The sequence below is a fragment of the Medicago sativa genome, chromosome 7, assembly GCF_051527215.1.
Source record: "Medicago sativa cultivar Bolivia chromosome 7, Bolivia_mono, whole genome shotgun sequence".
Classification (NCBI taxonomy): domain Eukaryota; kingdom Viridiplantae; phylum Streptophyta; class Magnoliopsida; order Fabales; family Fabaceae; genus Medicago; species Medicago sativa.
In genome coordinates, this window is record NC_140755.1 from 69,952,803 (window position 1) to 69,965,922 (window position 13,120).

Here is a 13,120-nt window from a genome sequence, read left to right on the forward strand (position 1 = left end):
AGTAGTGATATTTGTACATACAACTTTCATGACAACTTTGGTTTTCTCTCTTTTGATTGGTCAAAAATAATAGAGTGAGAAAAAGGAAGAGAGTGAATAAGAAGATAATGTGAGTATGAGAGAGAAGGTTGTCAAAAAGTTGTTAGAAAATGATTGTACAAATATCATTTCTCTATTGACAATGTTTGTTAGAGAAAACTAGAATAACTTAAAGTAGTTGTTGTTACATGTTGTCTACATTAAGTTGTAGCCTACAAACATCTCTAATAATCTAATGTAGAAAATACAAACAGAGGTAAACACATTTCAAAAACAAACTTTTATCAACACACATGACATCTATTCTAAATCCCATTGTCTTGTAATTTTTTCTTTGCCCTTAAAGAGGCAGCAAGTTTTGTGTTGTAGCAATAATATTTAAAGTGACCATCATTAGCATCTCCAGCAACTTTAGCAAATGTAAGTGCAACAACAATTAAATTCGGATATCGATATTGATCTTTTGTACCAATATGAAGAACAAGATCAAAAGTTGAGCCGACATATACAGTAACGGAGGAGGAGGAAGATGAAGCAACCGCCATTCAAGCTTTCTGATAGTGCCTTTTTTACAATCTAAAACATAAAATAACACATTTGAGACACACAAAACACACCACTAAACTAACACATTTTAACAGACAAGACAAGCAAGGATGTTTATTGTGTTGAAATTGATACATATTTTCAGACTATTTTAGTTAAAATATTGACAATGTCTATTAGATAAAACTAGAATAACTTAAAGTAGTTGTAGTTACACGTTGCCTACATTAAGTTGTAGCCTACAAACATTTATAATAATCTAATGTAGAAAAGACAAACAGAAATAAACACATTTCAAAAACAAACCTTTATCAACACACATTACATCTATTATAAATCACATTGTCTTGTATTTTTTTTCTTAGCCCTTAAAGAGGCAAGAAATTCTGCGTTGTAGCAATAACATTTAAAGTGCACCTCATTAGCATCTACTGCGATTTTGGCAAATGTGAGTGCAGTAACAATTAAATTTGGATATCGATAATGATCGTTTGTACCAATATGAAGAACAAGATCAAAAGTTGAGTCAACATATACAGTAACAGAGGAGGAGGAAGATGAAGTGGCCGCTATTTATGGTTACCAAAGTTAATACTTACTTACGGTTGCTGACTTACGGTTGCTGTTAGATGATGTAAATGTAAATATAAATGTTAGGGTTTGGGTAAAAAATTAAAAGAAGTTACCAAAATACTTTTTATCCATAATATAATAATCCCTAAGAATCAAAACCAATATAACCATTAATTAACTTAACTTTTTAAATATTTTTTAAAATTTGTGAAACATTAAATTCGCACACTAACATTAAAAAGAGAACTATTAAATTAAATAAAGGGTGAAAAAGTATATTAAATAATAACTACACCTAAAAAGTTGTGACATTTTCTTATAAATAGGACCAAATATTTTCTAAAAAAATTTCTTATAATAAAGACCGGAGGAAGTATTATTCTTATAATTATTATAGGAGTACATGTAAACACACAAAGTGGTTAATTATTTATTTTAAAATATTATTATTATAATTATTATATCAATTGATTTATTCTTTGAGGGAGTATTTCACAATCAAACAAAAAATCTCAAATATATATATATATATATATATATATATATATATATATATATATATATATATATATATATTCTCATGCACACGCAAATCAACTTGGTATCACAAAAACTGTATATTCACTAAATTCTCCCAATCATAAATATATCATATGAGGCCACAATAATATAATTATGAAAATCTCACACAAATTTCTTTTTTGAAGAAATAAAATCTCACACAAATTGCAGTAGTATATCACAAAAATTTATACTAACAGAATTTTCACTTTTGAAAAGCTTATTCGAGAAATTAATGCTAACATTGGCACAAAAATAAATACTCTACAACAATATAGAACCATCTTGGATTAGTATATCCACTACCAATGGTGTTCAACACATAGTTTTCAAAGCAAATCACATTTCTATTGTTCCACAAATACACTAGGAACAGATTTACAAATTCATGGCAAATAGGAATGACATAAGTATCAAATAAATATAATTCATTAAAATAAATCAATAGTTATCAAAATCAATAACTAACAAATTTAATGGACTTACTCCCAATGACCAATAAACTCACAGAAAATTTAACATACTCACAATTTTAATACACTCTCATAGTTCAACACACAAAATTATGATTTGTCAGGTATAAGGTTAAAATGTGTACCTAACCCCCTTCTGAATAATTTTAAGGGAAGTAGAGTTTATAACTTACAAAAAAAATTCAACCACAACATGATTTATCAATGAACGCATGGTTTCATTTCAACAAATATCAAGAGCCAAAAAATTAATTTTCTGCAGTTTCATTTATAAAAATAACAATAATTCCATGTCAAGAAAATACTCTTAAGATTGTAGGAAAAATAAGACATAGGATTATTATGATCTAATAAATCAAAAGAAATAATAGCACAAATAAATTAACTCATAATAAAATAAAGTATAAAATAAAGGAACTTATCGAATTTGACTGAGGCGTGCAAAAAGCACTTAGCTTAAGAGTATTTCGCCGCAACAGAAAAGTTATCGGTGCAGTTCGCCTCACAGCTAGTACTCTCCAGGATACAACAGTCACATCTTGCTAGCACCGCATGTGATTTAGCAAAGTCTCGGGAATCACTTTTGGATGCTCTGGAGAACTTAATTTATTACTTGTTATTAGTGACTAAATGAAATAACTGATCAAAGAATCCATTATACTTCAGTAACCTATCTCTATTTTTTCTCTTCCCAACCCACTATATATCCTCCATATACACGTACATGTAAGTTCCTATTTAAATGGAACAGTGAAACCAAAAATTAGGGAATAACTAAGAGTAATGACTACCTTGTCATGCTTTGTAGCAACCGTAATGTGACCTTTAATTTGAAAAATAAAAACGTGTACGACTCACTCAAAGAATAAATCAATTGATATAATAATTATAATAATAATATTTTAAAATAAATAATTAACCACTTTGTGTGTTTACATGTATTTTATAATTCTAAGTATCTTTTAGAGCAAAAACTCATTTAGATCTAATTAGCTTCACATCTTCAAAAGTGCATACTAGTCCAAAAAAATTCCTTTTACAAAACAATTTTAATTTTACTTCGATTTAGTTCTATTTGACAATATTTTCCTTTGTGTATAATTTAATAGACTTTAATTTATGATCCCCATTATTCCTATCACATATAATACTGTATTGTATGCAAAAATATCGTTAAAGTTGACATCATTTCAGTTCTATCTCATGTTATTCATGACATAATTTATCGAGATTTCTTTGTTTTAATAAATTTTAAGTACCTCGTTAATTCTTTAGAACTGGAAAGACAATAATGTAAAATACTCTTTTCGATTTGTTTTAGAAAACATTTGATAAGTATCGTTTGTCAATTAAAATTGATATTGAACATCTTGTAACATATGTACATAAAAAATGGACATCCATTTTTTGGATGTATAAAGATAATTGTTAGCCTGTTCTGGAAGTTGTTATCTAGTTTATTTGTTTCCATTTATTTGTATGATGGAATGTTTAGGAAGTTGTTTTCTAGTTTGTTTCCTTGTAAGATCTTTCTTATGTTCAGATAAATCAAAGTAAGAATCTTGCAAACCTGTATAAAGGCTAAAAGGGAGGCAGATGAGTGGTGTTTTGGGGCAAATTGAGAAAGGTATTTTTTCCGTAAATGTCATTTATTTGTTTTTGAGCCGGTTACCTACGAGAGCAAATCTTTCTAAGAGAGGGATTTTTGAGGGAAAGGGAGCCCCCACAAGAAATTGCACCACCATTTTCTATATCTTGATTAGCGTTTATAAGAAATGATAGGGAGAATACGAGGTTTTAATTTAGGAATTTTGAAGCCATGCATGTAAAATCACTATATCCACATTAACCCTCATAAGACAGTTATTCCTTATAATTTGGGGGTTCCTTAGTTTATTTTTCTGGTGTTAGTCTTTCCTTTTTCTCAATATGTAATTGGATATAAATTGCTCTACGCCTTATACTTCATTATTATATAATCATATTTTGCTATATCGGAAAGAAAGAAAAAATGGAATACATGTGATCCTACTGCTTGAACTTAACTCAGTTCTAAATTCATTTTCAATACTAATATTCAATCTTAAAATACTTAGCTCTTTTACCTTAACACTAAACTAACTAAGAAATATTCTTATTGAATAAACTAGCTACACGAAAGCCGTTTTTCCCCCTCGAAAAAAGAAGAAAAAAGAAACTCTTAATTAGGTTTTCAAATGTAATAATTTTAGCCATTTTTTTATTCTATAAATGAGTATAGTTTTAATCACTGAATTTTACTCTTGTATATATTGCAATATATAAAGTGTAAAACTAACACTACATGTGTTGAGATCATGATTCTTATAGCATCTACCTAACAAATGCAGTATTATATAAACAAATTGATATTCATTGTCCATATATAGCTAGAAAAAGACAAGAAGGAAAATATAATTTTGTCTGGTTCATGATATGAGTGTAATAATTTTGTTACAATATGCATAATTTTCTGACATGTACCTCAAGATCTCACTTAGAATATGTCTCATTCATATGGTTAGATCCAAAGAAATATTGACTCCTTTCTCTTGCTCCTTAGAACTATCTTGTTCTTCTTTCATCCTTTTGCAAACATAAGATGATTGAGAATACAAAGAGAGTGATAAATTGCTATCAATTTCATGCTCCTCTATACATTTATGATCACCATTGCTCCTTGAATTTAATTTTAGTGATAGATCCAACTCAAGATCCATATTTGAAGCTTTTCTTTTCATTGTCTTCAGTTCTTCCTCTTGATTTTCAGGCAAGTTATCGTTCGAAATGAGATCTTGTGCTCTTGGCTGAACTTGTAGATCATCTCTTAAAGATTCATGGCCACAAAATGAGAGGAAATTATCATTTGGTTCATGGACTTTAGTTGTTGATAGTTCTCTAAAATTGGATGAATCCATTTGGAAAATACTATGACCCTGGATATTGATGTTGCTATTATTGGTTCTCTCAATCATTTTGCCATAGAACTCAGCTCTAGATTCACTTATTGAACTCATTTGTACCATGTTTTCATACATGGCAAGAGAAGCATCCCCATATGATCCACATCTGTAAAAAAAAAAAAAAAACCTTCAATTCTAAGACAATAACAGTAATTTTACAACTGTCGTTGGAGGATTTGAAGTTTAAACCTTGAGGTTACAATTTTAAACGTAAATGACTTAAGGAAATTTGGAACAAAGTTGGTTAGCAACTCGTATTTTGTTCTTGTGTAACTCGATTTTTTTAATTTTATTTTTTGGTCAAGTTCGGTAACTCGATTTTAGTACCCTTTGTACTTGTTTTGATAACTTTATTCTTATCGAAAAACGAGAAGGGTTTATATGATCCCTATGAATAAAAAAAGGTCTTGTTAACCGGTGCCCTCAGGGGTAATGGTTAAAGATTCTACAAATAGAATTTTTGTCTTTGAAATATAAGATGTTACTTTTGATTAGATGCTTAACCAATGCATGCCCTTGGGGCACTAGTTAGCATTCTCCATAAAAAAAAAAAAGGTTAATTCAAGTAGTATATGTATACCTATATGATGATGTTTGATTTGGAGTATAGCCTTGAAGCATGGGAAGTTGGGTGAGATTATAAACATTTCTGTCTCCATTGTCTACAAGAAGCCTATGATCAGCCAACACTGTTACATATATACAATCATAAATAATTAGTGACTTGCAAGCACAAACCCTAATTATGTAATCACTTATTGATAGTTGAATTCATACAAAAAAGAAAAACCTTATTGTACCTTGATTTGTGTCAACTACTTTCTTGCTTCTATACATCTGGAAAAGAAATATATGTGAAAGAAAAGAAATTAATTAAACAATTATAAATCTTAAGAAATATTGAAAGCTAGCTAGCTATATATAGGTTGCAACCATATTTATCTATGACTTTTTACCTGTAAATGACTCTTCACATGAGCAATACTTAAACCTTTTATATTCATCAATTGAAGAACCAATTTTGGAGTTGCTCCTACACACAAGAAAATTATTAACACTACATACAAAATTAAAATAAAAAAAAATCAAATTAATCATATTGTTGAATTGATTAACCTACTTAGGACTAACTTGATATTGAAATCCCCTATGAAAAATTGAAATCTAGAAAAGGCAAAAAGAAGCTATATCTATGTGTTTGATCATCATGGTCCACACCATGTTGTAAATTCTAGGTTACTTTTCAATTCTTAGCTAATAATTATAAGAAAAATATACATATATGTTATGTGTGTGGAACTTACTCTCTTGCCCACCAAGTCTTTGCACAGCATGAAGAAAACGAAAATGAAGATCAGGAGTCCAACGTAGCCTAGGCAACTTGGATCTAACATAAGGCCTCACTGATGGTTTCTTCTCACAATTCTCTTCTATAGTACTATTGCTTGAGCTTATTCCTCCATTGTTGTTCTTTTGCACATCTTCATTTCCTTCACTAATTTCACAATCATCTTCATTAATTGAAACACTTGCCTTGGAACATTCTGATCCATATGTTTCTTCCTCTCTCATATTCATCTAGCTATAGGTTCCACAACTTTCAAGCTTCTACACTTTCCTTTGATCTATATATATGTCAATTATTGGTGGAATCAAATCATCAATTGATGAAATGAAATATTTGAGATTGATTTTTTTTTTTTTTGCAAGTCTCCTTAAATATATCTATATACCTCTCCTATTGTTCACCCTCCTTCGAGTAATTTAGCATATCCACATAGAATTTAGAAATCTCTCTCTCTCTCTCTCTCTCTCTCTCTCTCTCTCTCTCTCTCTCTCTCTCTCTAACTCTCTCTCAACTCTATTTCTCTCCTTCTCTTTGTGGCCCTTTGAGATGAGAATAAATAATTTATTTTTCATATCGTAAGCATGTTGGTGTGTATATTTTTAATATGCATGGACATCAAGGAATGGGAAAAATATACTTGATTATCATGTGAGGACAATTTTTATCGTATCAAATTGAATAAAAATTTGAGACATATATAATATAATATAAACTATAGCTACTCAATATATAATATTTGTTTATTATAATTGATATAGTAGGGGACCGTACATACCATACAATAGGTAAGAATATAAAATGTTGAGGAAAATTAGAAACATTATTAGATTGATTCTTCCCATGATAAGAATACAAAGTTGCCAATACTAGAAAATTCAAAATTAAATTAAAAACAATAATAATGTATACGTCTCACTCCACAAATTCTGAGCTGCATGCGAAGTCAAACAAAGAGTCTGTCTTGTACCCAAATGATACAGAGTGTACGTACCTTTCGATAGTAAATCCCTAAATTAGTTTTTTTTTTAACTAAAAACTAATTGTAGAGTACATTATATCAAGAAATATTAGCTTTGTAAAAAAAAAAAATCATGAAATACTAGTTCAAAATTAATTATTTGCTAAAAAAAATACAAATTAGAAAAAATTGATAAACACCCAAAACTCAAAGTCACTCAGATATATACTTTTCGAGATAAAGAGATAGAGAAAATGATGTGATAGAAATGATATGTTGTTGATATGATAGAAAGATAGAGATACATAAAGAGAAAGAAAGTAAGGTGTTATGAGTATATGAAATTTAGAGATGTTTAAATATAAGAGTCGTTACAAATTGCTATAAAATATTATGATGTGCGTACGATACATAGTGTACTACCATGTATTTATGTGATTAAAGCAAAGCTGTTTTTTTAATAATTTTTTTTTAGGTGACTTAGGCTCCAAGGTTCACTAAGGTTAGAGTAGACCTCAAAACTAAAAGAACACTTACAGATGCATTTACATATTACACATGAAATAAATCCTCACATTAATAGTAGGAGTTGAACCCACAACCTTATATGTGAGTTAACCCCTTAATTAACAACTGAGTCACCCTACATTGGCCAAAACCTTTTTTTAACATCAAAAGAAACCAATTTATTGAATAAGAGTTGAACGAAATACAAATATAATGATACTAGACCCTCGAAACATTAATGAAGTACAAATAGTATTTTAGCCATTCAACCTAATCAAACCCTCCAAAACCGTCCCGTAATTCCTAGGTTTATATAAGAATACAGTCTAATGGATATTTGGTCCACTCATAAAATAAACAAGGTCCTTTTGTTGTAATGGGATTGAATAACCCTTGTACTACCATTATGAATTTGATTATCAAAGAAACTAAATAAACAAGTAATACTACGTACCCTAACCACCAAATAACAAAGAACAAAACTAAAAGACCAGCTCATTATGAGACTTCTAAATGAACCACACAAAAAAATTCATACCAATGTTAACCCTAGCCAAAAACAACAAAGAGACTAAACAAACGCGGGCTAGAACTAACTCTCAACCTAGCCACCTACAAACACTATATCACACTCGAGAATATTAAATGATAATTTAATATTAATTGTATATCATAACCTTTTAAAAAATAGGACTTATTCAATTCCAAAAAATTTAAATTTTACAAAATTTTATTATATGCAGCACTTTTTCCTTAATTATATATCTTGTGACCGCCTCTCAAAAGAAAAAATAATCTTGTGACCGAGTTTAAACCTAGACTAAAATAATTTTTGACCCACGATTATTTAGTTATTTTTCGGTCAAATTTCAAACTATCAGAACTAATTTCTCGTGAAAATCGAAGGGTTAAGACCAGGGGCGGAGGCACATAGAGCTTAGTGGGTGCACATGCCTACACTAAGTTTTTTGAAATTATTAACTACTATATTTATATGTTGAAATTTTGACCATGTAGCCTACACTCATCTATCATCCAATTGAAATGTTAGAAACTTCTCTATTGTACTCACATAGAACATGGTATACACACTTTCACAATCAGACATTTGTTTTTGTCTCACTTTTAGTTGTCTTACATCTATAATAAAATTTCATTAAAAGAAACACAAACACTACATACAATACAAACAACAAACCTCACTCATCTATAGTTTCTTCCATCATTGATTTTTAAAGGTTAAACCCCTATTGTAAATTTTAATTTTACATTTCCAATCTTATACATTTATAATTTATAACTTATTTATAAATGTAATGAGGGGGAACATATTTTATTAATTTGTTGAGCTTAAATTTGTGTTAATGGTGAAACTTAAGATGCTCACTTCGTTCGACATGTTTGAAAACCAGACTCTATTGATAAAAAAAATGTTGCGCACCGGTGTTGTTTCGCTTCGATTTAGTGTGTTACACCCTCTATAGTTGAAGTATCAAAAACTGCAATTACATTTTCTTGCAAAATATATATAATGGTGCCCCCACTATTCATATTTTCTGGCTCCTCCGCCACTAGTTAAGACCTAACATTTTCATATGTAATACTGTTGCAAAATATAAATTACCAGCTATATATAGCTAAAAAGCAGTAAGAAATGTATGAATTAATAGACAGCAGTGAGTAGCTAGCAGAGGATGTCATGTGTGTGAGACTGTGAAATGTGATGATGTGCTGTCTCTGATGCAGACCCAAAACCTCTCCAAAGTATAATGTAATGTGAAATATATGCTCTTTCGTCGGGAATCACGGGGTTTGTTCCTTCTTATCTATATTTACAAATTAAACTCTGTTTTGTTTCAATATTTTAATTTCATTTTTCGTATATATTATTATCCACTTTTGTTTTCTTTTGATTTTTTAATTAGATCTAGGCAGATATATTTATTGTTTATTATTTGGCATACATATTATTATTATAGACTGCTAGTATCATATATATCATTGGAGTTCAATTGCAAATTATATTTTTGAGGGAAAACATGCTTATAGCATTTCATTAATAATAAGAGTTTCAATACAATTTGGTATATCAAAATAAACGGCGGAACTAGCTAAAGACGTGGCCTCTCTTGCAAGAGCATGAGCAACCACGTTGGCTTGTCGCCTAACAAACTCCACCCTAGAGTTAGAAAAGAAAGTGCTGAACAAAGAACGACTGGAGAAAATAATACAGCCAAATTCGGACAAGTCGTTCCTGGTAGAAAGGAAAGCATCAGCTGTCAATTTAGAGTCTGTTTCAAAATCCACGTTGTCAAACTGCATATCACTCAACCATTGCAAAGCAGAGTGCAGCCCTAAAGCTTCACCCACATCCACCGAAACAGTACAAGGGAATGTCATAGTCTTGGCCAGAACAAACTTACCTTCATTTGAAAGAGACAAAAAACTCAAATTCACTTTCAATACATATTAACATTAAATGTGTATATCTTATTCATTTGAAGTCTATAGACTATATATGTAACTTTATATTGTCATTTTTTTAATATGAGCAATGCTATTTATCAAGAAAGATTTTATCAAGAAATTGTCCCGAAATTAATGTTAGCCAATAAAATCTCAGCCTGGCCGGAAATCATGGGGTGGTGGGTGTTATGTATTTTTTTTTTATGAAACTTTAATAAATAAGATTAAAATCTAAGGATGATTATTCTGCCATGTCATTCTTGAATTCATCAAGAAAATCCATTCTTGATATCTAGCATTTTCCTTTTAATATATTATACTATTCATTCATTTTTTCAGCGTCTACATGATATGAATATATGCAAGTAATGAAACTAATTACATTCATATAATTTTGCTCATTAATTTGTGATGTACATAATCTTTCTTTTTGAAAAAAATACATATATTGTAGATGATCTTAATAAATATAGGGGAAAAAAAGTATACTTTTTCCCGAAATAATGGATGAACACAAAAAATATCCTTTTAGAGTCTTACACATTTATATCCCTCAGGACTAATTTTTTTTATTCTTTTGTATATACTTTCCTCTCTCTATGTGTCTATATATTCTTCAATTCCTTTTTGGTTCAAAAAGAGTGCATTTTGGTAGATGGCAAAACAATACGTACCTTTTTCATTCCTCACTCGTGCGTGACCGTGTGGAGCATCTTCTTTGCATGCATGGATCGTGCATGACTCATTTCAACAAAGGCATGGAAAAGGAAAAAATGCTTTTCATTTTCTATCAATCACGAGGTTCTTGATAATAGTAGGTTCTGTAACTCCAGCATATATGTCAACTTTATCATCGTGCATGGTGGCATTGGAGTCTCTCCATTAATTCTCATCCCTAACTACTCAAAATTGGAGGAATTTTTTTTTAAACATCAAATAAGAATTTTAATAAAGAATAAGGATTCAAGTACAAGGGGCACTTCGACCCGTCAAAAATAAAATACAAATAGTAATAAACCTGCCCAACAAACCAAGAACAATAAAGAACGCCCAACTAAACCACCCTAAGACTCCACATGTTACCTCAAGATACAATCCAGAGCCTTTGAGAACTACTTGTAAAAAATCCACTTAGGTTGATTTAATGGTGTTGATTTGAAACTTTTGAGTATGCTCCTTTTAAGGTCTGTTGGAACATGTGTGGAAATTGAGTTAAAAAGACTAAACACAAATTCCCATGTTGGGTAGAACTAGTGTTGTGTGAATTGAAAAAAGTGGAAGTCCCACATCGGATGGAACACACACATTAGTAGTGTTTATATAGTGGGGGTGTACCTCTAATTAATGGGGGTACATAAGCACTAGAAAAAATATATATTGATATATATTTTATTATTTGGAAATGATAAATTAAATAATTAATTTAATCATTATTAGAAAGTGCTTTCTTAGTCCCCAAGTTTTGCTAAAATATTTTGGTACATAATATAATATATTTTTGTACTAAATTTAATATATTTTAGTACTCAATTAAGATATTTTGTACTAGATCTAATATGTGAATTACTTAATCGCAAAGTAATATGTTACTTGTTCCCAAAGTCTCTCATATTACTTGTTCCCAAAGTTTCTCACTTATTAGTTGTGAATTTTCCCTATAAATAGAGAACTCACATAGTGCATTCCACACACCAAAGAGTTTCATTGAGTTGTCGGGAACTCTTTCTCTCTTCTCCCTTTTTTGACTTGTGTTGACGAGTCTTTCATCTCTTCTCCCTCCTTCGACTTGTTTGACAATTCCTTCTCCTTTTTCTACTCCTTTCTGTCCCTTCGGAATTAAGAGTGTTCTTAAGACCATAGTCCCTTTTCGATTTAATGTCCCTTCGGAATTAAGAATGGTCTTAAGTTCATAGTCCCTTCAATAATGCTTTTAAGATCAGAGTCCCTATTTGGAATAAACAATGTCCCGTCGGAATCAAGAATGATCTTAACGGTATATAAAAATTATTCAATATTTTTATTTGAGGAGAAATGGTGGTAACACCATATTTGAGTGGTCATAGTACCATATCGATAGTTTGGAGAACTTAAAGGTTAGAATGGTGGAAACACCATATTTGAGTGGTCTTAACACCATAATAGAATGGTAATAATACCATATTAAAGTGGTTTCAGTATTAAAGAGTGGTCTTAGTACCATATTTGAAGGTGTAATTCTCGAACGGTTTTCTACTGTGCAGTAGTTAACCGCACAGTTGTAGCTGGGCTTGTTTTATCCTGGAGGCGGCGTGGTTGATAGTCTACCTTGCACAATTTTGGGTAGTGCCACGAAACGTCTTAAAGAGAGCGACCTGGTCGTGACTCAACCTAGTAACAACTTCGGTAGATAATAGAATTTGGAAATCCAAATACAACAGTTTGGAAATCCAAAAACAACAATTTTAAGACGTTTCGATCTACTATGTTTACCGAAGAAGTTACTTATTAAGGTTAAGTTGTCCCTAAATATATTAAGGATAAATCAAGCTATATAAATTCATTTATCGACTGAAACGACGAAGTGCTTGTTGTTTCAAACAACAACACTAAGAAATTTGCATATCCATTTTAATGGTAAAGCATAAAGTTAATTGAGGATAGCTAAAGTTATCCCTCTGTACATCCATAT

The 13,120-nt window shown here is 30.4% G+C and overlaps 2 protein-coding genes across 2 annotated transcripts; both read right to left on the reverse strand.

The window, feature by feature from the left end:
* Nucleotides 1-4,563: 4,563 nt before the first annotated feature.
* On the reverse strand, nucleotides 4,564-7,340 carry LOC146908102 (uncharacterized). Its single transcript, XM_085727407.1, has 5 exons — nucleotides 6,478-7,340; nucleotides 6,130-6,206; nucleotides 5,974-6,010; nucleotides 5,754-5,862; nucleotides 4,564-5,279 (listed from the first exon to the last, which is right to left on the reverse strand). The coding sequence occupies exons 1-5, from the start codon at nucleotides 6,749-6,751 to the stop codon at nucleotides 4,724-4,726; spliced, it is 1,053 nt and encodes a 350-aa protein (XP_085583533.1). The 5' UTR covers nucleotides 6,752-7,340; the 3' UTR covers nucleotides 4,564-4,723.
* Nucleotides 7,341-10,029: 2,689 nt separating this feature from the next.
* On the reverse strand, nucleotides 10,030-10,386 carry LOC146908103 (uncharacterized). The gene has a single exon (XM_085729224.1). It carries the CDS (start codon nucleotides 10,384-10,386, stop codon nucleotides 10,030-10,032), a length of 357 nt encoding a protein of 118 aa, XP_085585350.1.
* Nucleotides 10,387-13,120: the final 2,734 nt, after the last annotated feature.